The sequence below is a fragment of the Hippichthys cyanospilos genome, chromosome 13 (genome assembly GCF_059441005.1).
Source record: "Hippichthys cyanospilos isolate Australia breed blue-spotted pipefish chromosome 13, RoL_Hcya_1.0, whole genome shotgun sequence".
Classification (NCBI taxonomy): domain Eukaryota; kingdom Metazoa; phylum Chordata; class Actinopteri; order Syngnathiformes; family Syngnathidae; genus Hippichthys; species Hippichthys cyanospilos.
Genome location: NC_142381.1, coordinates 6,029,197 through 6,052,009, shown reverse-complemented (window position 1 = coordinate 6,052,009; position 22,813 = coordinate 6,029,197). Strand labels below are relative to the sequence as shown.

The following is a 22,813-nucleotide window of genomic DNA, read 5'->3' as shown; positions in this document are numbered from 1 at the left end:
AAACAGCATAGAACATATTCCACAACACAAGTCCAAACCTCGATACTGACTTTATTCCGCACTCGCCCATCGATATGCTAAACAATTAACACAACAAACAGAAAAGAAAAAAACACACCCCTGCCTGCAGCTTAACATTTTTTACTCTGAGGCCTCATTTTGCCGCTAGAGTAAAAGAGGAGTTTACCTTTGGTATATTGTGTGTAAAAAAAACATTGGTGATTAATCTGCTGACTGCAGTCCAAATACATACCCATACCGGATTCAATCAAGAGTTATGTATTGATGTCAGGCCCCTGGTATTTTGAGCTTCAGAATATGGAAGGTCTGAACGTTAGCTCTAGTTATGCTTTCTCAACGACATTACAATGTTAAAATGCAGGAAGAGAGGCAACACAGATACTAATATAATAAATACTGCCATTCACATACACTCCACTGTAGCAACCAACTTTAAAAACAATACTGAATATGCCGAATTGTGATGGTTGTGACAGAGGTTTGCGTCAGTCACACGACAAAACGCAGTAAATATTTTGGGCGAAGGCAAGGGTAAAGTGCAGTACCGTAATATATTCCATCAATGATGATTTGTCTGTAGCTACTGTCTAGAGTGGGCCCAGTGTTCCCATTCCAGACAGAGGGTGTCAATAAGCTTGACAACAGGCCCAGGTCGAACCTTACAATTTTTCTTAATCAAGACAATCCATGCAATAAATGCTTGATGATGCTGACTTATGTTTGCGAGTAAACTCTGTTTGGCTCCCAGGACAAAAAGGAGCACCCGGGCCAACAACGAATACGCTTATAGTCATGACCTCGTCGCACAGTTTTGCTGCGAGGCGCCATGACGGCTAGCAAGGATTACAGGCAACATGAGCTTTGCAGCCTGACACGGTCGACGCTGTCGCGGACAACAAAGGGTGAAGATTAACTTTTTAAAAAGTAACGCACATACAATTCTAAAATACCGCATCAGTGCTTCGACAGTTTTGAGGTGAGCGTGCTTTAAAAGGATCTACAGCTCCTCGCTCTCATAAAGAGGGGCGGTGTGCTGTCTGGGGGGCTCGGCTGTCACGGCGGGCACGTGGCTCAGAGTTGACAGCAGTTTCAACGCCTTGGAGCCAGGGGGCGCCGTTTTCATGGGTGCCACTGCTCGGCCTGGCAAGGAAAATAAAATAAATTGGCTAAACGCGATCAAAAGTTCTCTCGCTAGTCATTTAAACATGTGATTATCGAGGAATTTCCGTGCGACCAATAGAGATGGAGGATTCACCGAAGGAGTTAACATTCCCTTCATGCCGGGTGCCTGAAAATAACTCAACCCTAACCCTCTCCACGCAACATACAACTCGGCGCCTCGACTCCCTCTTTCGTGTACAGTATGGTCACAATAAGCCTCAGAACGAGTACCGCAGTTTTAATATAACCAATATCAAATGTATTGTTCACTAAGATACAGTTGGACACCAGTCAAAGACAAAATTACGTGGCGAAAAAAAATCATTATCATTATCACAACTTAAAAAAAAAACAAATTTAATCCGAGAATGGGTCCTACTGTAGTATATCAATGCGAGCGGTTTTTCACTCAATTTCTATTAAAAGACATTTGATACACGTCTGACAAAAGGCAGATCACTTTCTCCACAAGCTGTCAACCACCACACGCAGAGCAGATGGAGCGCAATGTTACGTGATCGAGCAGAAACCGAATAGCCCCCTTGAACTTTGTTCCGGCCAGCCGTCTCTCTCCAGCGGATTGGTCCTAATGTTTACATTTAAGCCACATGCAGCATTTTGTGATCATGTGCGCCTCAGGTTTCTGTCTGCTGCCGTCATGCAGCGTTTGTTTGAGCCTGGCGTTAAGCACGAGGACATCCTCCATCCGCTGTTTGATTTTACTGCCTTCTGGGCTTCTCTGGTAACCGCAGTGGCGATTTGAGAAGAACGCTCGGTGGACTTACCGCTTATATCCAATCTGGCGTTGCATGTCGACATGCCGGCTTCATTGATAGCTGAGAGCGTGTACCATCCTGCGTCGGACTTGGTCACCCTCTCGATCAAGAGGCACTGTCTGCCCGAGCCGTCTTGGTAAAGGCTGCACAAAACAAACAAGTGAAAATAGTGCTGGGAACAAAATAGAAAAAGTCTTACATTACAATACACATTTTTGAAAGCTTTCTTGACATTTAACAAAATTAACATTTAAAAAAAAGCCTTGTTTAACATGGTTATTGTTTTTTGTTTTAACACCTTACTATACATAAGGTGTTACAGTTCTTTAAAAAAACAAAACAATATTGAAATATGTGATTGTTAATACCTTAATATACACTGTAAATTTATGAAATGCTTCCACGTGCATAAATAAAAGGTATTAAGAAAAACACACACACACACACCTACAATACACCTTAATATTTGGATCAATAGAGATTAAAAGAGTACCATTACTGGGGCAGTTTGTAAAAGGTTTCGTGTGGAAGTACAATATGTAAGAAGGTACTGAAAGAGCTCACCTCATTCTGGTTGGGTCGATGCGTAGCATTTCTTTATCTTTCTTCCAGAAGAGTTGGGGAGGAGGTGAGGCATCCACCTTGCATTCTAACCGCACAGTGTCACCTTCGAGAGCTCTAAAATTTGACATCTTGTGAACAAAGGTGGGTGGACGAAGAGCCTCTTGGGCTGCACGGGGCAAAAACAATTGGCACAGCTGAGATCATGCCATTTCTTACACAGTGTAAATGTATAAATAAAACAGTTGGACTATCCAACACACACACACACACATATATATTTTTTAACTGGGTTGAATTTTTCTTTGCATACTTGGGACTGTAATGACATTTTACCTATGACATCAAGCCTCAAAGTGAATCTGCTTTCTCCTGCACGGTTCCTGGCCACACACTCGTATACACCAGCATGGTGCACGGTGACAATCTCTATGATAAACGAGTGCATCCCTTTCTCGCACACCAACATCTTGTGGTAGTCGTCCGGACGTATTGCTTTACCATCCAGGTACCAGCAGACATCTGGTGTCGGGAGGCCTCCTACCTAATGTGAATGAAGAGCATTTTGCTTGCACGTCAGTACAGCTGCTAATAAACTTTTTTTTTTTTTTAATTGTTGGGTCCAGACTTTATCCAGCATCAATGGGACGTGACACTTTCAGTGGGTGTTTGTATGCCTCACCTTGAAGTCAATTCTACAGAATCGTCCCTCCTCCACAGTGAGGTCCTGCGGGATCTGCATGAAGCGAGGGGCGTAACATTTCTCCTGGATAGCTGATCCCTCACTACCCCGCTCATCTGTGCCACTGTGATGCTTGCCCCTGCAAAAAAAAAAAAAAAAATATCAACACAATGCCATATCACGCAAAGGGTAAATTTGTTTTAGTTTCTTAAAGCTGCTGTCTTGATAAGATTGTGTTTGTTCACGTGTTACACACGTGTTAACCCCAACCCTAACACCACATCAGATGATTCAGTCAGCTGACCCTATTTGGCAAATTTATCTTCTAATAAAATCATGCATTATCACATGGCTGACCTTTATTTTAACTCCAGACAACCATTCATGTTTTCATTCACTCTTGAGCTCTCTTGTTTTTTGAGAGGCAACAATAACCACAGCCAATCTCTTCAGATTTTTGCTATTTCTCGGCAATTTGAGCTCAAACTACTTTTCCTAACTTCCTCTGCACCCAGGCCATACACAAGTGCAATTGAGTACATTACATTACAACAGCAATCTTCTCCAAACACTACCTCATCAGTTTCCAAAATATTTTACAACATATTTACCATAGGCCACCAGTGTGTCTTCCTTCAGGTGAATCTGGCTGGAAGAGAAGAATTCAGTTCAAATTGAATTGCATGTTTTCGTTATGAACCAAACAATTATGACAATTATGCCTCTTAATCTGTGCAAAACAAGTTATAATAACGTACAATTAAGACATTGTTGTTTGCTCTTTTTTTCCTAAATATGTTAACGATGCCTCTAAACAGGCACGCGCAGTTTTAGTAGCTGAACCAACTAAGTTGGAACATCAGTGAGCAATGTTCAGTGATGGTAATTTCAACAGACCATATTTTTTCCATAATCACCCAGCCCGAGCAAACACTCTGAAATGTTGCACTACCCCAATGCAATTGACACAGCACCTGATCAAGTTGTGAATCTGAAAGACTGTCTTGGTCAAACATGTTGTTGGCGTTGTCCGGACCTAGCAGCCTTCGAGCCATGCGCTCCTCATAAGAAAGCTTCTGTTGGAGAACAACAACGAACGTTAATCAGCATGTGTGTATTATGCGTGTTCAAATGTACAGGATTGGTCTGTCCATACCTGGCTGTTTTTTCTCCTCACTTCTTTTGAACGTAGCTTCTTTTCCAGATCCTGGATGAGAGCATCTTTGGAGCCCTGGATCTCTTCATCCGTGGAGCGAGCGGAAGATGGCCGAGAAACTACAGCCTTCTTGACAACAGGCTTAGGAAGACTGGGATAAAACAAAAGAATGAAAATTCTGTCAATAAGAAGGAATTGTGTTTGATAATACAAACTCCAGTCTCTTTCATTTTGCCCGCCGCTGAATTAAGCATTTGCTGATGGAGTTGTGACATGAGTGTGAATGCGAAGCGACGTTTACTCACGTGCTGGGCGTCCCCTTGTAGTTGGCGGGCAGAGAAACCACAGCCGGCGGCTCTCTGTTCTGATTATCAGGTATGTTGGGCCAAGGCAGCGTGGAGGTGTTGGGGGACAGGCTGGAGCGGGGGAAGGAGGGGGACGACGGGTGAGGATGCTGAGGGGTGGAAGGAGAGCCTTCTTTTATAGGCAGGTGAGGGCTCGAAGGGCTGAGCGGTGAGCGGGAAGGGGAGGTGGCGGAACGAGGAGTGGAACTCGGGGACAGTTTTGAGTACGCGGAGAAAGAGGACTGGGAAGGCAACACGGAGCAGAGGTAGGCAGCGGGAGCTGACATGGTGTCCTGATTGGCTGGCAGGGTGGCGCTGCCGAGACCACTGGCGCTCGGGACGCGAGGGGTGAGGGTTATGGTCGAGCGCATGGTCACGCGTGAGGAAGAGGAGGACGGAATCGTGGAGGGAGGGGCGACAAAGGAGTGAAGAGGACCAGCAGAGGACGTGGAAACGGGAGAACTGAGACTGGACGAGGATGGGGACGACTTGCCTGTCCCGTTGGGTTGTGCCTGACTCTGATTCAGGCTCAGCGACTGAAACTGCGACTGAGTCTGAGACACCGCCTGGCTTTGGGAAGTCATTTTGGCTCGACTTTGAACTTGGATACTTGAACTATGCTTAGAACTCGTTGAGTTTTCCTGGGAATTATTCTGGTTCTCCTCAGCTTCCCTTATGACGCTTTCGTAGCTGGGTGCCTGGAAGGCTGACTGCGACTGAATAAAGTGTCTTGGTCGCGCATAGTTGAAGGCACTGGGAGGGAAGGCGCCAGGCTTAAAAGAAGGCAGATCTGACAGGTTCATATTGTTGCCTCCTGAAGGGGAGGACTAAAAAGAAGAGCGCATATGAACAGCAATTGAAGGATAGACAGACTGGAAGCAGCTAAATCGAGTTCCGAATAACTTCTTACATTGAAAGTGAGCTTGCTTGGAGTGAAGAGCTTGACTTTTTCGTTGACGTCCGCAGGTGGAAGGGGTGACGATGGAGGATGAGGGCTCGGCGAAAAGACTGTGACCTCTGGTGACTTATGGACCTCTGAGCACAGAGAAAACTGCTCTTGGCTATGACTGAAGTGATCTTCGGATGAGTGGTTGACTAGCAGAGGCTCTTGGACCCTGGGTGAAACAGTTTCGAATATAACCGGTTCAGGGTAGAACAAAAACAACATTCAAATTCAAGGATGAGTGTTTTTCGCTCTCATACATAAATGACTTTCACATAAACAGTTGCTTTATGTATCTGGTAAAGTACGCTTCGTACGGACTCATTTCTCATTTCGACCGCAAGCGGTAGAATGCTGGATGAATGATTAGCAATAAGTTTACAGTAGTTACTAACTACTCAATTGTATTATTTAAGCAAGCAGTCATTTATTTAATGATTTATTGTGTGTGTGTTTTCTTTTTGGTGGCATAAGTTGTGAATGTTAAGTGTTAAGTTGTTTTAAGACAGATTTTCTTGCCGGAACACCTTGATTTATTTTTTAATAAATCAAACCTTCAAATGAATGTGTGTTGGATTACATTGAAGAAAATCATAAATCATGCAGAATGACTGGGAAAAGCCGTGAAACAATCACATAATAATGTTCATGGAATGCACATGGCCACAGTCAAATATTTTACCCTCCTTAAAATGAAATGGACAATGCTTAACACCTGGATTGTGTGCACTATTTGAACAAATACATTAGTCACACACAGGTTTCACTCTTCAGGGAAATGTTTCCGCAAGCCTTTTCAATTTTTTTCATTGGGTTACAGGCCGCAGCGGTATGGTCAAATAGACGAGGGCTGGAGGCACTTTCGTCTGACTATGAAAACAGAGGAAAATTTGTACTACGACACATGGATAAAGAAAATGTTGGTATACAATATTTTAATTTGATTCCATCCATCCAATTTCAATGATTAAATATCACTGCAATTTCTATTCTTTGCTAAATGTGTCTTTAAGAGAAGAAAAAAGAAACAAGGAAGCTTTACCGTAGTATATTTCTACATTCATTTCAGAATCATCATATCATTTCCAGTGTTCATGCTGGCTGATTTGAGGCCTTGCAGACTGCGCGCGAGGGAGAAAGAGATTAAGTGAGCAAAGCTATATTGGTCAAGGAATTTGGACATCAGCTGGCAGGTGCAGGCGTACAACTGGTGACTCACACATGCATGCATGCGAACGCACAACGTTTGCATGGCCTGGCTAAGATTGCGCTATCCTTTTCGTCCTCTGTGACTGACAACGACAAAGTGAACAATACAAATGTGGTCATTGTGCTCTGGCATCTGCAGTCAACATTACCTCAAAAATAGACGCAAACCAACTAGATCTTGTCCCTTTACGCCGCAATTGCCTCGTCAATTACATATGTGCACCTTGATATTTGCATTTAAGTAAAAACAATGATTATATTATATTTCACCAATATAATCACTTTTTTTTAATTTAATACCAAATCAGATTTGGTTACGCATAGCCGCCTCACATTGCGGAGGTTTGGGGTTTGAATCCAGGCTTTGGCCTTCTATTATGGACTTTCCATGTTTGCGCCATTCTTGCATGGGTTTTCCCAAAAGGCTTGGCATTCCTTACATTCCTAAAACATGCCCGCAAGGTCAAGTGAAGACTGAAGTGCCCTCAGGTGTCCATCTGAGTAATTGTTGGACTATGTGTCCTGTGACTAGATGGCACCCAGTCCAGGTTGTACCCCAACTCATGCTCAAAAGCGAGGAAGCTTGAGTAGCTAACAAGTTAAGTATCAGCCTCTAGTGTTATTGTGTTTATCATCTATTCTTTTTAACAAGAATACTGAACTCACAAAAATAAAAAAAGCTACAAACTTAGCCAGTGAACCTCAACATGACCTTTAAGGTTAGACTGTTGCCAACCCGTATACAGCACAACTGTAAACAAATGTTGAGCTGCAAGAGGGCTCCGGAGGACAAAGTCACCATGTCCACACTTCACTCGACAGATGAGAGTCTACCTCAGGAGACAATAACATACGTTGGACATTATCACCCTTAGCAAAAAACCAAAGTAGCTTTGCTGGCATTCTCTGATGTTATTGACCACATACCATTTCATTAGATGGAAATAAACCCACATAACCATTTTAAATTAGACTTTTACATTTGTTTTGAAAACAAACAAGATAAGAAACAATCTCAGTGGAGAAAAAAAAAAAAAACTTTTCTTGGAAACTCTTTGGCAAAGATGGTCAAGCATGCAGGCAGGGAAATATTACCAGCGTCAAATGAGCTCATAATTTATTCTAGGATACCTCTTGGCTTCAATATGAGCCGGACGGCATGCGGTCTGCACACAGGACATTCATAAATGGGCCTTCTGTTTAGATCAAGAAAAATGAAAATGACAAGTAATATCACTTAAAATAAAATGTTCAAACTATCCGCATGGCACAAGAAGTTTCAATGAATTCACTCAAGTCAATATCTGTACAAGGTGTGCCCACCTTTATACTGTAGCAGCATGCACACCTGCCATTCCTTTTAAAAATCAACTTTCCACCCTCTCAAAACATCTAGGCTTGAAGTGTTTCTGTTTCCGACATCAATAGAAAAATTCCGGAAAGTAACAACGCCACAAAAACATTGGCCATCCATCCACATTTGCAGCGCGCGTCCTTAATTAAGGTCACCACACTTCATTAAGTATTATTGATATCAAAACGGGAACATATTGCTTACCTTGGGAAACGTCTTTGGACCTTCGTGATTGCACTTGGGGGGTGAAGTTTTGTAATTGTTAGTTTCCCAAAACGATTGACGAAGACAAGCAAGAAACAGAGACAGACAAGTGGGGCCGAGCTCGCACGCTCGACTAAAGACGAAAAGCGACTTGCAAGGAGCACAAGCTCCACCTGATTGCGTTTTCACCAATGTTTGAGCGATGCCGCCCTCTCGTGGCGGTATAACACTCTAACAGTTAAAGTTAAATGTGGCGTCGATAATAGATCTTTTATGTATTTTAGAGTACAAGTAGTGCGTTTTGATCAGGCCTTACTGTGTCTGGGGCTCACCATGGATATATACAGTCGTAAAACATGGCTTTTAAAACTGATACGTTCAAAGTTTAATTGAAAAAGATCCACTCACCCTGCTTGACTTGTGACATCGTTTTGAAGAGAGCTGCTTGGCCTATCGGGCGAGGGAACAATTAGAGAGTCAGGAAGCACGGTGGGGAAGTCTTCGCAAGTATGCAGAGGAGCGCTCTCAAGCTGGAACTCTGCCTCATTGGACTCCTCGAAGCACTCGGCTTCCTGCTGGTCAATAGCCTCCATCTCCAGCTGCTCCTCGAGGTCTACATGGTTGAGTTTGATAGGTTGTGGGTAGAGTTAGCACGTTAATTTGACATTTATACAAAATAGGCGTGTCACTTTTAGACATTAACTCAAAAGGGCAATACATTTTAATAATGAAAGATAAAAAATAAACACACTGTTGTAAATGTCCAGCATGGCAGAGCACGACACTGTGCCAAAGGAGTTATGGGCGATGCACTTGAACACACCCGAATCTTCTGGAAAGGCTTCAGATATCACCAATGTACAAAGTTCTTCTGTAAACAGCATCAAAACAGCATTTAGGTACTGAACTATATTCCATTTTCACATTTAAGTTCATGGGTCTGCATGAAAACATTTTTCATTTAAAATTTTTCATGCCCGAAGAGTCGAGATTCAGGAGTTTTATTGTCACATGCATAGTAATAGCGCAGACTACATTCCATAGTCGAGCAAACAATAAGGTAGGCAATAAAACAAAAATAAAAGACGGCTGGGATAGGCACCAGCACACCAGCGACCCTAATGAGGATAAGTGGCTATAGAAAATGGATTGATCTTTAATTAGCTTTGTTTTCAGTTACCACAATAGATGTTTCTGATATTTTTGCATTTCTTTAACTGCCCTTAAGCAGTGGCAATGATAACACTGGTTTATATATTGTACACTCACCTGGCACTGATGCTGAGTTTGCCTCTGGAAAGGAAGAAAAAAGTAAGTAAGCTACAACGCTTTAATTTTGTTGACATATACAGACCGCTTCTTGTCATTCCGTCTATAAGTAAGAATCACTGTGAAGCGATTTCTTTTATTTCTTCTACCTTGCTGCTTGAATCATCCAACTATCACGATACCAAACTGACGCTCACTTTTACGCAGTATCCTGAAGTCATCAGAGTCCAGAAGTTGCTGGTCCTCTCGGTACCATGTGACTTGCAGGGGTGGAGTCCCTCTCACTCGACATTCCAAGACCACTAACTGGCCTTTCAGTGCACACACGTCATGGAGGCTCTAGAAAATGTGAGAAACGAGAGAAAAACTGAAAATAATATGTGCAGTTTTTGGTTCAAACCAATCATACAAACAGGCCATTATTCCCTCTATACCTCCCGAATTGGCACATAATTATTACTAATAATATTGCACAATGCCTTCTAGTTTTCCTAATCTAGACTTTCTCAAACGTTTGGGTGTCCATTAGAAAATGACATCAAGTTTATTTTACCTTTACAAATGTTGCCGCTACTCCACTTCCCGAATCGTCATTGCAGATGGTCTACAGTAGAAACAAAATCACACAGTACAGTATACAATACACTTAAGTAGTTTGAAAAAACATGTTTTTCAGATGTGTTGTAGTCAGCTGGAGTTACCATCTGAGGGCTAACGCAAGGCTGCTGCTCCTGGCTGGAGTGTTTTGAAGTGGAAGACGCAGCTGAACTGGATGATAGCTCTCCAGTGGATGCAGAAGATGAGGAGGCGATAGTCAGACACACGGAGCTGGTCTTCTTCTGCACTCTCTGGATCCTTCGTAATAACGCGCACAAATGTACACAAAATTACATAAACCAGTCTTTAAAATATGACTATTTTGATAGTGTATCTGGCACATTTGACACAATGTTGTGCAACTTACTGGGCCATGTTTCAGGCGTTCCAGGAGGCAGTAACTGCGCTCTTTTGATTCGTAATCTCTGCAAATACAATCAAAGTAGATATGAAGAAGTCAGGTGAAGTACACACACACACATACATACATTTCTCAGCAGCCCAAAGGTTCAGATCCGAATTGAAATGTATGAGCGTAAGGGATTAGACAACAAGCACAACCGAACGATGACGGTGACAAAACTTTGTCTAAACTCGGGATTACAATTTGGCAACATTGAAACTGCTGTAAATTTGTCCACCTATGAGCTACCTTCATGCGTTTGATAATAACAAAACGTATGTGTGAAGCTCTCAGCTTTAAGCCCGGAGAGGCAAGTGACAGACAACACTGTGGTTCAGGTTTCCAAGCTAAATTAAACTGTGACACCCAAAGCAAAGTGAGCCTCTGTGAGCAGAGATAAAAGTCTCAAAATAAAACTCCACCGATTTCTATGCAGCCATTAAGTGTTTCAAGTCAGTTTGAAGGAGCTACCTGCAGTGTAATTCCAGCCTTAACCCAACACCAACACCACTGGACAGTAGACACATTTTATGTATTGCAGTGCATCTTGTCATGACATAAATTGGATGGCCATGGATGGAATTGATCGGCGTCTTTGGACTTTGGCCAACGTTTTCTAAAACCACATGGACAATGTATATGCGTACGCTGCAAAATCCACATGCATGTCATGCTCATGATAAAAACACAGAAGAGAAAGAGCCATCGTTGTTAGTCAAACCAATTGGCCTTCCTCGATAGATGGCCCCACATTTGGTAATTTCAAAATCACTTCTTTAATGGTTATTACTTGGAATTTCTGGTTTGTGTTTCGCTTATTTACTTATTGCTTCTATTCATTTTGGTATTGCTTCATCAAACGTGAATGTCATTTTTATAGGCGTTATCTATATGTCAATATAAATATTACAGAAGAAAAAGTATATATTAAAAAAAAAGTGAAAACAACAAACGATTTATTCCACAGGATTAGTTTAGGGTGCAACCTTACATTGGTGAGGGTTTTTTTTTTTTAAGAGTCCAGACACTCAGTCCCAGGTGCTTATTCATGTTCTTGTCAAAAAATAAAATAAAAAGAAATAAAAAGAAATAAGTGTTGGCTTGTGGCAAATGGCTGGTAGTAAAAGAAAATAAAAAGTAATCAATTACTTAGAGTAATTCAGTAATCAGTTACTCAATGTTCTAAAATACGAAATTAAGCACACAAGTAATACATTAGTTAAGTACTTTGGTACCTAAATAATTAAATATTTTAGAACTACTTTGGCTGAACTACTTTGGCTCTTTGTTATCATAAATTGAAAATCAACTAAAGTAATCTATCGAGTAATTGATTATCTTATACATAATTACTGTATCTACAGTTACTGATTTCTTTATTCCTTAACTCATTTGGTACCAGTCATTTTAAGACCTTCTTTTAGCCAGACACTTGAAAGATTTTTTGGAAAAAAAAAAAAAAAAGTACCATATTTCCCGCACTATAAGGCCCACAGGATTATAAGGCGCAGCTAAAATAAGATGGCTAATTTTGCTCATTAGTGCACATGCAGAACTTTAAATACACAACTGAAGTTAACTAACCAGCAAATAATCAAAGTTAAAATGCTAAAAAGGTGATAACGTAGTCACTTTTCTTTTACCTTCAACAATTTTGCACAATTGATCAGAAAACGGCCCTACTTTTGGTACAAATAATTGCAGTTTTAATCGAGTACCTTCCAAGGTAAGTTTTGTTTCTACCAAAGTTATTTTTTGATACATGTGGTAGCCTACTTTACTGCAGGGTTGACCCTAGGCTGGTTGCCATCCAACTGCTGTGCAAATACATGAATAGACAGAAACCTTTCACACTCATTTATACACAAATTTTAAGTCCTTAATTATACTAACATGCATGTTTTGGAAACCTGGGGGGAGGAAAGCCTAACCAGATAAATGAACATGCAGACTTGAACAGGGAGGCCGGGACTAAGATTCAAACCTGAGAACTGTGAGGCCGTTCCGATCCGAGCCAAGTTCAGCAAAAATGTTCTGTTGCTTTACTGGACTGGAAAATATTCTGCATTCTCATTGTTGCATCACTGCAAAGACGCAGAACCCTCCACCCTTGATTTTTCCAAGCTACTCAACTTGTCAAGTGGGGAGGACAGATTTAGCTTGAACCGAGTCACCGGATCCCATGACCCTGCCAATCACATCTGAGGGGAACCACTGCGTCATGAAGGCATGTTGCAAACCTCTGTCACCTTTTGCCGTTTTCTCATGTCATATTCCTCGGTGGATGTTTGAAAGACACATTCACAAAAAGTAAAACGTTCACATTTCTGTTTATAATAAACACATTATGTTGAAATCAAATTTATTTGCGGATCTGACCATTTTTAACAACCGAAACAACTAAATTGAATGTCTCATTTGCTTTGAATAGAAACACATTTCTTCTACATGTGACAAATGCTATAGATGTGTACCAGTGTGAAACACACATTCTGTCGCTTACTCACACTGATGACAGGCTGGGGGTGGTGACTTTCCCCACGGGGTCCATGCGATGGAAAGCCCTGGATGCCTGAATGGGGGTGGTCCCTCCGGGTGGGCCCGCGTTCCACTTTGGTGAGTAGGGCGAGTCCTTGAAATATGATTCGATTGATTTTCTGCACTTAACTTTTTAAATTGTATTTCGAAAGGGATGGTTTCATTTTCATATTAACACAAACAAAAACCACTGACAAATAATAACAAAAAAAGTCAGACACCAGAATATAAAAACAAAAAAAAAATCAGTTCAATGTTTATTGTTGTACGCCGCCACTGTGCATATATACATGTAAGCATGACATTAAATGGAAGAAAACAAACACAAATCCAGTGCGAAAAAGAAACCAATGTAATATTTTGAGCATATACAGGGTTTGGAAAAAGGAGAAATAGAGTTTTTGACCCACAAAATACTCAATCTCGATTGGCTCTTGGAATTGAGACACAATGCCAAGCACACAACCGTTCTGTGTTAATACTGCAAATGTCTTCAAGTCCATATTGTCTAAAAGCTGCAGGCTGCCTTCATCTCAACATGACATCTTTGACATCTTATATGCTTGTAAAAATCTCCTGAAAAGCAGACATTTCCGCAGTTTAGCGCCCTCTACTGAAACATTTCTGATCATAAAAAAATACATCTATTTTGAACATTCAAAGTCCTTTTTTTCACCGCCACCAGCGACATCATTCTTTTCCGTCTACTTTTTGCCGTTCTTTTTTTAACACGCACTTCCGTGAAATTGTCAAGAAGACATACAATTCTAGTGGCTAACACACACTTGTGACTGTCACTGTGTAAATGTACAGCTATGTATTAGACATTCAAAATGTACTGTGAATGTTGCAAATGCAGGAAAAGATACACCCAGCAACAAAAGTCAAATTTATGAGTGAAGTATTACGCAGCACTCAAAAATTACACATCGTGACAGGACTGCATTTAGCAACAACACCAGAAGCTAAGTGATGCAGATGCAGATTTCTGCAGCAAAGCTGGGGGTGGATGGAGTGGGAAAAGAGAAGGAACAGCACTTGGGAAACACTAGCGGAATGTGAGCTCGAGGAAGATGAAAGTGGAGTGGAGGAGGGTGTGGACAGAAAGGGAATGGGGTTCCATTCGTACTTAAGAAATGAAAACACTTCTTGGTGGAGACTTGGGCGATGTAAACGTGTAGGTGGAAGTGTGCTAGGCTCTCTCATTTGTGACGTCGTTTTACGTATGTAATGCATCTGGTGCACGTTTGCTCCAATAACCACAAAATAAACAGATGAAAAAGTCATTTTAGCATAAATTTGAAATCCTTCATAGCCAGTTAAAGATCCATGTTTACTACAACATTCTTGGTCCTCGCGAGTAAAGCAACTCAAACATTCGAAAGGCGATTGCTTTTGAGTGTTACTTGACAAAGTCTATCTTCAAGCAGTCTTCATAGTCATTTCAAACAAAATAACTCGGCATTTATACAACATGTTTTACATTTACAGTACATACATAACGTCAATCTGTACAACACCAAGACACAAAGCCTGGAAATACTGTTGGAGTGCATTTTTACATAATCACTAAATTGTGTTTGTTTCAAACAGTAGAACATGTTGATTTTATGGTGCGTTAATTCTGACGCCTGAGTAGAGATGGGACGATATCTCGTAGGACGAGATTAAAATGCCGCGAGACTTCGCCACAACCTCTGTTCGGGGGACCTATTTAATATTAATATTAATATGGTCTTAATTTACCCGAAGACAGGAGGTAAATTTTGCTCTATTTTGTGATACGCAACCTATCAGTTAAAAAATGTATGACGGTGCAGATGAAAATCAGTTAACAGATAAAAAATAAAGTATGAAGAAGGAACTTAAAGTGCGAATAGGTTCAACACCACTGAACAATTCTGGGGGTGGATATTTATTTCTTTTTCGCCGAGGTCTTTTTCTATTAAACGTTTCACAGAAGCCACAGCGTTTAAGTACGTATCTCCGTGTGGCGTTCTGATAGCTGGAATGTGATGAAAGTACGTTGTGTGGGATCAAATATGCGACCCGCTCGTTGATGTGAAGGGTCCAATTTTTTCACACGCGATTTTATGATGCACTCAGATGATTTCAATGGCGTAAAGAAGGGATAGTAAAGCTCCTATTTTTCCACCTTTGACTCCATTACCTGGATGTTGTTTGTGAGAAGCATTGTAGCAGGACTTTGGAACGCACCTGGAACAGAATACCCAAAGGGACTGATCCGACCATGATGAGCTGACTGCAGAACAGCTGCAGTTTTCACAAAGCAAAATCCAGTGAATTTGTTGGACTGAAGCTTCAGATGTAGGCAAAAGCGTCTCCAAAATGATGTCAGTGTCATAAGGTTTCGTGGAGAGCTCTTCTTAGTGTAATGTCACATCCACCATGTGTCAAAAACAGTAGACGAGCGTGAGAAGCTGAGATGATGAACGCCTGCACAAGCATCCGGTGTTGGCGCCACGTTTCCAGTTTATTACCAGTTGAAAAGAGCGTTCTGACCCAACGTCATGAAGTAGATCTGACTGCTGCCTCCTGATTGCACTGATGCAAAGAAGACCTACAGGAGACAAGCATGTTTTTTAGAAATTACGGTAGGAAAATTTTGTTTAGTATCCCACTTCTCAAGGGACCACAACACCACTGTTTATGCCACTGTTTGCTGTCGTGTCAATCCCTTACTTGGAGTATTTGTTACTCTGTGTTTTAGATTTTAATTATAATATAATGGTTTTAATTACAGTAAGTTGTTGCATCAGTTATTTCTATCTCGGTTTGCTTTTTGTTTTTACTGACTGAACTTTAACCACACGGGCAAGGGGAGAACATGAAAACTACACACAGGGAGTCTGGTTTAAACTGGAATTGAAATAGGGATTCTGAACTGTGAGGTAGATGTACTGCCCTATTATTATTTGTATTGTTATTTAAATTTTGGATAATAGTTGCTACCATGTATTTCAGTTAAAAAATATATATCTTAGAGGAGTCTGTGGAATGTGCAGCACTGGCATACCTTGTCATTTCTTTCACACAAGAACTTGAGTTTCTGGGCCCTTTTGTGCATGAAAACCCCCTCTAGGTTTCCCGTGTTGGCAGACCTGAGCTCAATGGCTTTCTCTCCCCAACCCATCACCTGATTGGACTGGAGATAAGCTGGACAGGCATGCAGGTAGAAATGAATGTATAGACACATATACAACACACATTCTATGAAATGTTATGTTTCTTGAGATTAGTGTCAAACCTCTGCATTGAGTTGCTCGTGAAGCAAAAAAAAAAGAAAGAAAAGGTATACAACAACAACTCACCGACAGATGCCGGCATCTCTCCCCATTGTAAGACGGTATCCTTGGTGATGCGTCCGTAAGTGTCAATGTAGACGCCTTCGTCTTCATAACAAACAAGCACCTCTGTTCCGGCACTGTTTGGCAAAATAATGATGGCATGCGGATGGATGGAACCCTGGATCTGTGAAACACACGCAAAGTCACACACATAAGGGAACTCTAATATAGTTTACATGATGTAACATGATGTATTCCTCATGAACAAAGATATGACATCGGAGTACAATATCTATTTACAGTATTCAAGTATTGGTTCACATCTGCAGATAACTCTATTTTTCATCATTTATTTATATACACTTCTTGCAGTCAAACATCGATGGCTTACTTTCTATTATGCTTTAATCTCTCCCAGCATCACAAATATTTAATATAACTTTAGCATTTCTCCAGTGGAATCAATAAATTAGTTTATAAAATGAGCCACTATGGGTTCAATTGATTGACGTTATTAAGACGAATAAGATTAACATTGTCAGAGAAAAGAAATGCTAAAAGAAATATAGAATTGTTGTTTTTTGTTAGTGACTGGGGACAAAACCAGATGTTTGTCAAGTGGATGTACACAAAATGAATATACCTCTGGAAAAAGAACAAAGTCCTACAGACAATAAAATCTGGTCTTAAGAACTACTTCAAAGACAGAAGTAGAAAACAAAAATAAATTGTGGTAGAATTAATTCGACCCAAAGGTGATTTACATTCAGCAATCCAGAACAATATCAATGAGAAGCAGACAGCTAGATGCACACTTAACCAGGCGAGTGAAGACAGTCTATACATCACCAGAGGATGAGCCGCCACAATCCTCAGCATCAGCACCGGCATCCACAGGCGCAACGCAATCTTAATCCTCTGCCTCGGAATCAGCATTGTTACATCGCTAATGCAAATCGCCTCAGATGATTCGCCGATGTACGTGTATGTGTGTGTGTAATTTCTCCTCTTTTGTGTGGGTGAGAGGTGTTGTGTCCGTCTCTGTGTGTGCTGGTGCTTGTGTGGGTGTAAAGTGTTCTCAGGAGTCCCCAAAGTTAGGGACCTATGTCTAACTGTGTGTGTTTGTGTGTGAGAGTTGAAGAGGGAAAAAAACGGTAAAAAGGTGGGAATTGGCGTGGAAAGCTGAAAGGTTAAGGCACAAATGTGGTAGACAGCTGGATGAAAACTGGTTCAATATGCTACTGTAGAGGCACACACGAATGTGCACACGCAAGGGGGGGCAGGATGAGTATATTTTTAGAGCCTATTTCTCCGAACGACCGGCTGTACCGCTCTTACCTCACAACCCCATTCATAACTCAAAGTAGAACACGGTTGAATGTTGTGTATTTACAATTCTATAATGATTTTACGCTAAATATCCAAGAAGCAATCATATAAACAAGCTACGGAACAAAGAATATCGTACGGAAGATACTCACATGCGTGGGCAGGTAGAGGTCATACGGCGTACCGGAATCTACATCAATTGCATGGAAACCAGATGAGGAACCGTAGATGACCTTTAACCTTTGGCCATCTTCTACTGTCAGATCAACAGACAATGGCTTTTGTGGTAAAGACCTGAAAGACTGAAAAGACGGGAGAATGTGATGACCCACACGAATCGGGCGCATACAGTCATACAAATTGCAGTACGGTGTTCCCTCAATTTTCGCAGTTAATGGGGCCCGAAAACACCTTGCGAAAAGTGAAATTCACAAAGTAGCCCTCCCCGGACATTTTCGTGCATGTGTATGTGGGTACCAGAATTTTTAAAATGATGGATTTTGAAAGTATTTATACTTTACATATTTGACATAAAGATTACTGCGACACACATTTTTACTTAAATCTTTAATTCTTTAAACTTATAAAGTAATGGTACTGTTATCCCTTCCCCTTTCCATCCCTTAGCCGTAGTCAGGGAACACGGAGGGCCAGAGTCGCCCTTGGCATAACGGCCCTCAGACGTCTACCGAGAGTGGAGCCCGTAGCTGAACAAACATTATAACGGGAGAACAGAGTTTACACTCGGAATTCCAATTCATTACAAAGGAACTCTTTGTAACACCTTCCCAACGCTCTCTTTTGTCCTCACCATACTTGTCTGGAAGCATTGTCCTCAACAGTCAACAGCTTGGACAAGACTGCCGAGAATATCGGTCAATCAGGTACTCCTTCAAGACACGTGATTGGCTCCTGGTGTGACATCGGCCAATGAAGGCAGGAATAGAAACACGCTCCTGCCCTCATTGGCCTATGTTGCGCCAGGAGCCAATGATGCGTCTTGTGGGCGTGTCGTGGCATATGCGTTGAAACGCAAAGTGGTGAGGGAACACTGTATATTCATAGTCTTTTTCGAGCAAGGAAATAAAAGTAGCTCAAGCCACAGTGGATGAAAAGAAATGGGGCACAGCTCTAATGAGACTCTCCTGAGAGTGCAGGTCTCGCAGCCTGAATGTATCACATGGGTCAGTGATAGAAGCTTTGCTTGCAGACTGACCTCAATCTGTGTTTAGACCACCTACATTCTCTTTTTGTAGGTGTGAGCAAATATTGTTTAGCTATATTAAGCACGATGGCGATGGCATTTTAACATCTAGAAAACCCCATGTGCACTCCTACATGCTGGAGCCTATGCCAGCTGACTGGGTGGGAACGAGCTGGACTCCTCATATGTACAAATAAAATACAAAATACGTTACTCAGGCTGTATGACACCTTATCAACCTGAGTCTTGTTTTTAAGGACTATGAAATATTGAATGAACGTGAAAGGCATATTGAATACATGGAAATGTTACCTACCTTAAAGGCCATGAACTTATGGTAGGGCTTGGGCGCCCAGGCGTAAACCTCTACTGCATTCTTCAACGCAATCACAAGAAATTTGATCTTCTCGTAACGCACTGTACAAAGAGACACAAATTCCGTGAAAAAGAATATACAGAAAACTAAAATGGAAACCTACCTTGATTTGCAACATCTAGAAAGTCAAAATGTTCTACTTACCCACTTTATAGTGGACACAACCTTCCAGATCGCCAACTGATGTCCAACCCTGCCTCTTCTCCACTTCCGGGTCATTTCGTAGGATTTTATTTCTTAGCCAGGAAAGGTAGTAAAGGCGGAGCTTGTTCTTTTTACCTTAAAACACAGACAAAAATCAACACCATTTTTACACAAACGGACTAATATACAGTTAGCTGGCTTTGCAGAAAACGTCTTCAAATATTTTTTTCGTCTTTACCCTGTACAATATTCAATGCAGCTATGGGTAATAAAATATAATAGACACCTGACACTCCTTCGGCATGTTTACCTGATATAGTAATGAGCACATTGAGTCCTTCCAGCACATCCATCTGCTGAAACCTTCTTCTGCTAATGAGTGAGTAAACCTTCCCTTGACCACTTCGGTCAAGCAGCCAAAGGCCATTTTCTGTCCCCACCAACAGATTCACTCCTGCAGAGCAAACCCATCAAAACACCACACTTGTATTATTCTACAAAAACTTTGTAAGAAAGTACAACCTATCTATCATGCGATGTATACCCAAAAATGTCTAATTTCTTCACAGAGCTTCTTTAAGAGAGACAGCTAGCCCATCACAACAGGGGGACAAGAATTTCAGGGACACATGCAAAATAGGATGAATTCCTCTACGTTCAAAAAGAAGTATAAAATGTGAGAAAAACATTTGAAAACACTGTACATGTGTAAATGTTTGGACAGTTATAATGAGACCTCAAACTTTCAACTTCCTTATTTTGGTACATTTGCATGGTGATTGAATAATTTTGATAAGCGCAACAAAAACAATTCACAGCGATACTGATATTGCTTAATGTGATCATTTGAAGCAAAAAAAGACTACAAACCCCAAAGTCCAGCACAGAGAACCTCAGTGGTGAATTTCTTCTTGTATTTGCGGATCTCGGGACTGTCACTCTGTGGTCGAATATTGGTTGGGTTCACATTCACCACAGAGCCTTTCCTGTGGTTCTCTCTTTTGATTGGCTCAGCCTTAGTGCATACTGAAAACATTTTATCTCATGACACTCAGCCTCCTGATAATAAATGACCGAAAATACTTTATACGAAGTAAGCATGTTTGTTGGGAAGTGTACTCACTTGGACTTTGCGGTGGCGAAGATACAGGGATCAATCTTGGGTCGATAAAGGAGAAGAAAGAGGAAGAAGATGATGATGTGTTTTGACTGGTTGGACTGCTGAGAGCCTGACGAAAAAAGAATAAGGAGGAAAAACTGTAGTGATCTGAACACAGATTTAGTGCACAATTATTAATCAGAATGTTAATTATCGTGAGTTCATTACAAAGCAATTGTGGTAGTATTTCGCTTTACTGCTGATAATTCTCTCACTACCTCCCTCTAGTGGACAAATAAAACTAGTGCAACTCCTAAAACAGCCACGTTGGAGACAGATAGAGACAGACAGATGATGAAAGAGTGAGAGAGCTAGAAAGAGTGAGAGAGCGAATGAGAGAGGGAGAGCAAAAGAGCGAGCGCAAGATGACAGGGTGGATTTCTGTGTTTACTTGAATGGCGCTTCTTTTTGTTATTAAAACAAATAAAATAAAGAGGTTGTGTTATTTGTCACTAGGTGTACTCACATGTAACTCCTGGTGTGTGGCGGATCGCAATGCCGTGGGCGATTGTGTGTAATTCTGTTCTCGTGTTCGCTGCTGCTGGTTCAGTGCATTTCGAGAAGGATTTGATGAAGATATTTTCTGCAGAAGGTCCGGCAGCATGTAGGTACCATCTGATGTTATCTGAGAAATTTGATGAGCAAAATTGAATACCATAAACTATACTATGACTATTATATGACTTCTCAAGAGTTGAAGCAAATAAACTAGCTGTTTTATCATATGACGTGTGTGTGTTTGCGTACAAACCTGGTTAAGATTGTGATGAGGCTGCAGCACAATTCCATCTGGTATTTGTTTAAAGTATTTCTCTCCCTTTCCATTGGGGAGACCACAACTAGAAAGGTAGAAAGGTGTGAAGTAGTTACAAAACACCCAAATAATTAATGATGGCAAATCTACTTCCAAGAATAAAAGCAATTAAAAACGGTATGTTAAAGGTATTCGCTCACACTGAGGGAGATCATATATCCAGAAAAAGATTGCAAACTTATCAAATGCAAAACTTTACATAGGTCATACTGCACAAATTAACTAACACTATCATCAAGTCTGTTACGGCTTAACTAGAGTTGGTACAGTTCGAAAGCAAAGTCATAAGAGAGTTTACATTTGACTTTCTTTGTGTTCAATTGCTCTAGAGTTTAAAAAATGTCAATTTAAAAAATATATATTTTTAATCCTGTAACTTTCTACAGTTTTTTAAACTGATGTTTTAACTTTTTGCAGTGGCATATCTTATGCAGGTATAGAAGTTGTTAAAGAATGTTTTTAAAATATTACAAATCGTGTGATACTTTTTTGTCAAATACAAATCTCTTTGTAGTTATGAATTACAGTTAGAGCTCACCTGTTCCTCTCTTCTTCATCACTACTCCCAAATTCATCACTGGAGGAGGAATATTCTGTGGCTTTGTTAAATGGGCTCAGAGCAGTTTTGACACCCTGCAAACAGGTGAGGAAAAATACAAGCTCAGCGGGTTTAAGGAAAAAAAACCAAAACAAAAAAAAACAAGACCAGACAACTAGCGACATAAACATTGCTCTTTTGAATGCATCTGTGAGTGCAAGTGTTTGTGATAATAAAGATGGGATACTTTTTTTTTACCAAGATGAAATGGTGCCATATGGACTTTAATGATATTCAGTTTTTTTCCCCTTTAACGCTGAGAATCTCTTTTTAAACAAGGCAATGTGATAGTCTGCAGACATGTCATTACCAACAATACATTCAAAGAAATCTTACTGGTGCATGTCGGCCGGTGATGTCGTTCATTTGCCGTCTGTGCTGTTGAAGACGCTGCTGCGCACGAGGACTAGCCAACTTGAAGTGATCTACAACACAATAACTCATATTAGTTAAAGTTCTGGTAGGAGAAAAACTGAAAATTATGACAATTAAATCTTGATTGGACGAATGTTGGCATAGACGGGATTCTAAGATTGTTCTTATTAATCCATTATCTAATTACCAACTGTGATGATTTAGTACGATTACAACCATTCTTTCAAATAAGTGCAGATTTCTGAAACAAATATTTATATGAGTAGATAAAATACGCATGACAGAAAG

At 40.8% G+C, this 22,813-nt stretch overlaps 2 protein-coding genes across 2 annotated transcripts in view; both read right to left on the bottom strand.

Moving 5' to 3' along the window:
* Positions 1 to 25: 25 nt before the first annotated feature.
* On the bottom strand, positions 26 to 10,652 carry myot (myotilin). Its single transcript, XM_088432039.1, has 17 exons — positions 10,645 to 10,652; positions 10,373 to 10,538; positions 10,234 to 10,284; positions 9,878 to 10,019; positions 9,681 to 9,704; positions 9,163 to 9,282; positions 8,820 to 9,024; positions 5,612 to 5,816; positions 4,663 to 5,528; positions 4,358 to 4,508; positions 4,176 to 4,277; positions 3,813 to 3,850; positions 3,202 to 3,340; positions 2,856 to 3,063; positions 2,523 to 2,688; positions 1,968 to 2,101; positions 26 to 1,161 (listed from the first exon to the last, which is right to left on the bottom strand). Exons 1-17 carry the CDS (start codon positions 10,650 to 10,652, stop codon positions 1,019 to 1,021), a joined length of 2,868 nt encoding a protein of 955 aa, XP_088288165.1. The 3' UTR covers positions 26 to 1,018.
* Positions 10,653 to 13,462: 2,810 nt separating this feature from the next.
* The window catches only part of LOC148413608 (mitogen-activated protein kinase kinase kinase kinase 4-like), a 37,209-nt gene continuing 27,858 nt past the window's right edge, over positions 13,463 to 22,813 (bottom strand). The window contains exons 21-33 of the mRNA XM_088431713.1: positions 22,487 to 22,575; positions 22,091 to 22,185; positions 21,490 to 21,577; positions 21,205 to 21,363; positions 20,703 to 20,808; positions 20,450 to 20,605; positions 19,890 to 20,033; positions 19,580 to 19,714; positions 19,376 to 19,476; positions 18,008 to 18,157; positions 16,551 to 16,710; positions 16,256 to 16,395; positions 13,463 to 15,799 (exon numbers count right to left, since the gene is read on the bottom strand). Of these exons, the coding sequence (XP_088287839.1) occupies positions 15,716 to 15,799; positions 16,256 to 16,395; positions 16,551 to 16,710; positions 18,008 to 18,157; positions 19,376 to 19,476; positions 19,580 to 19,714; positions 19,890 to 20,033; positions 20,450 to 20,605; positions 20,703 to 20,808; positions 21,205 to 21,363; positions 21,490 to 21,577; positions 22,091 to 22,185; positions 22,487 to 22,575 (1,607 nt within the window). The 3' untranslated portion in view covers positions 13,463 to 15,715. The remainder of the gene's footprint in view (positions 15,800 to 16,255; positions 16,396 to 16,550; positions 16,711 to 18,007; positions 18,158 to 19,375; positions 19,477 to 19,579; positions 19,715 to 19,889; positions 20,034 to 20,449; positions 20,606 to 20,702; positions 20,809 to 21,204; positions 21,364 to 21,489; positions 21,578 to 22,090; positions 22,186 to 22,486; positions 22,576 to 22,813) is intronic.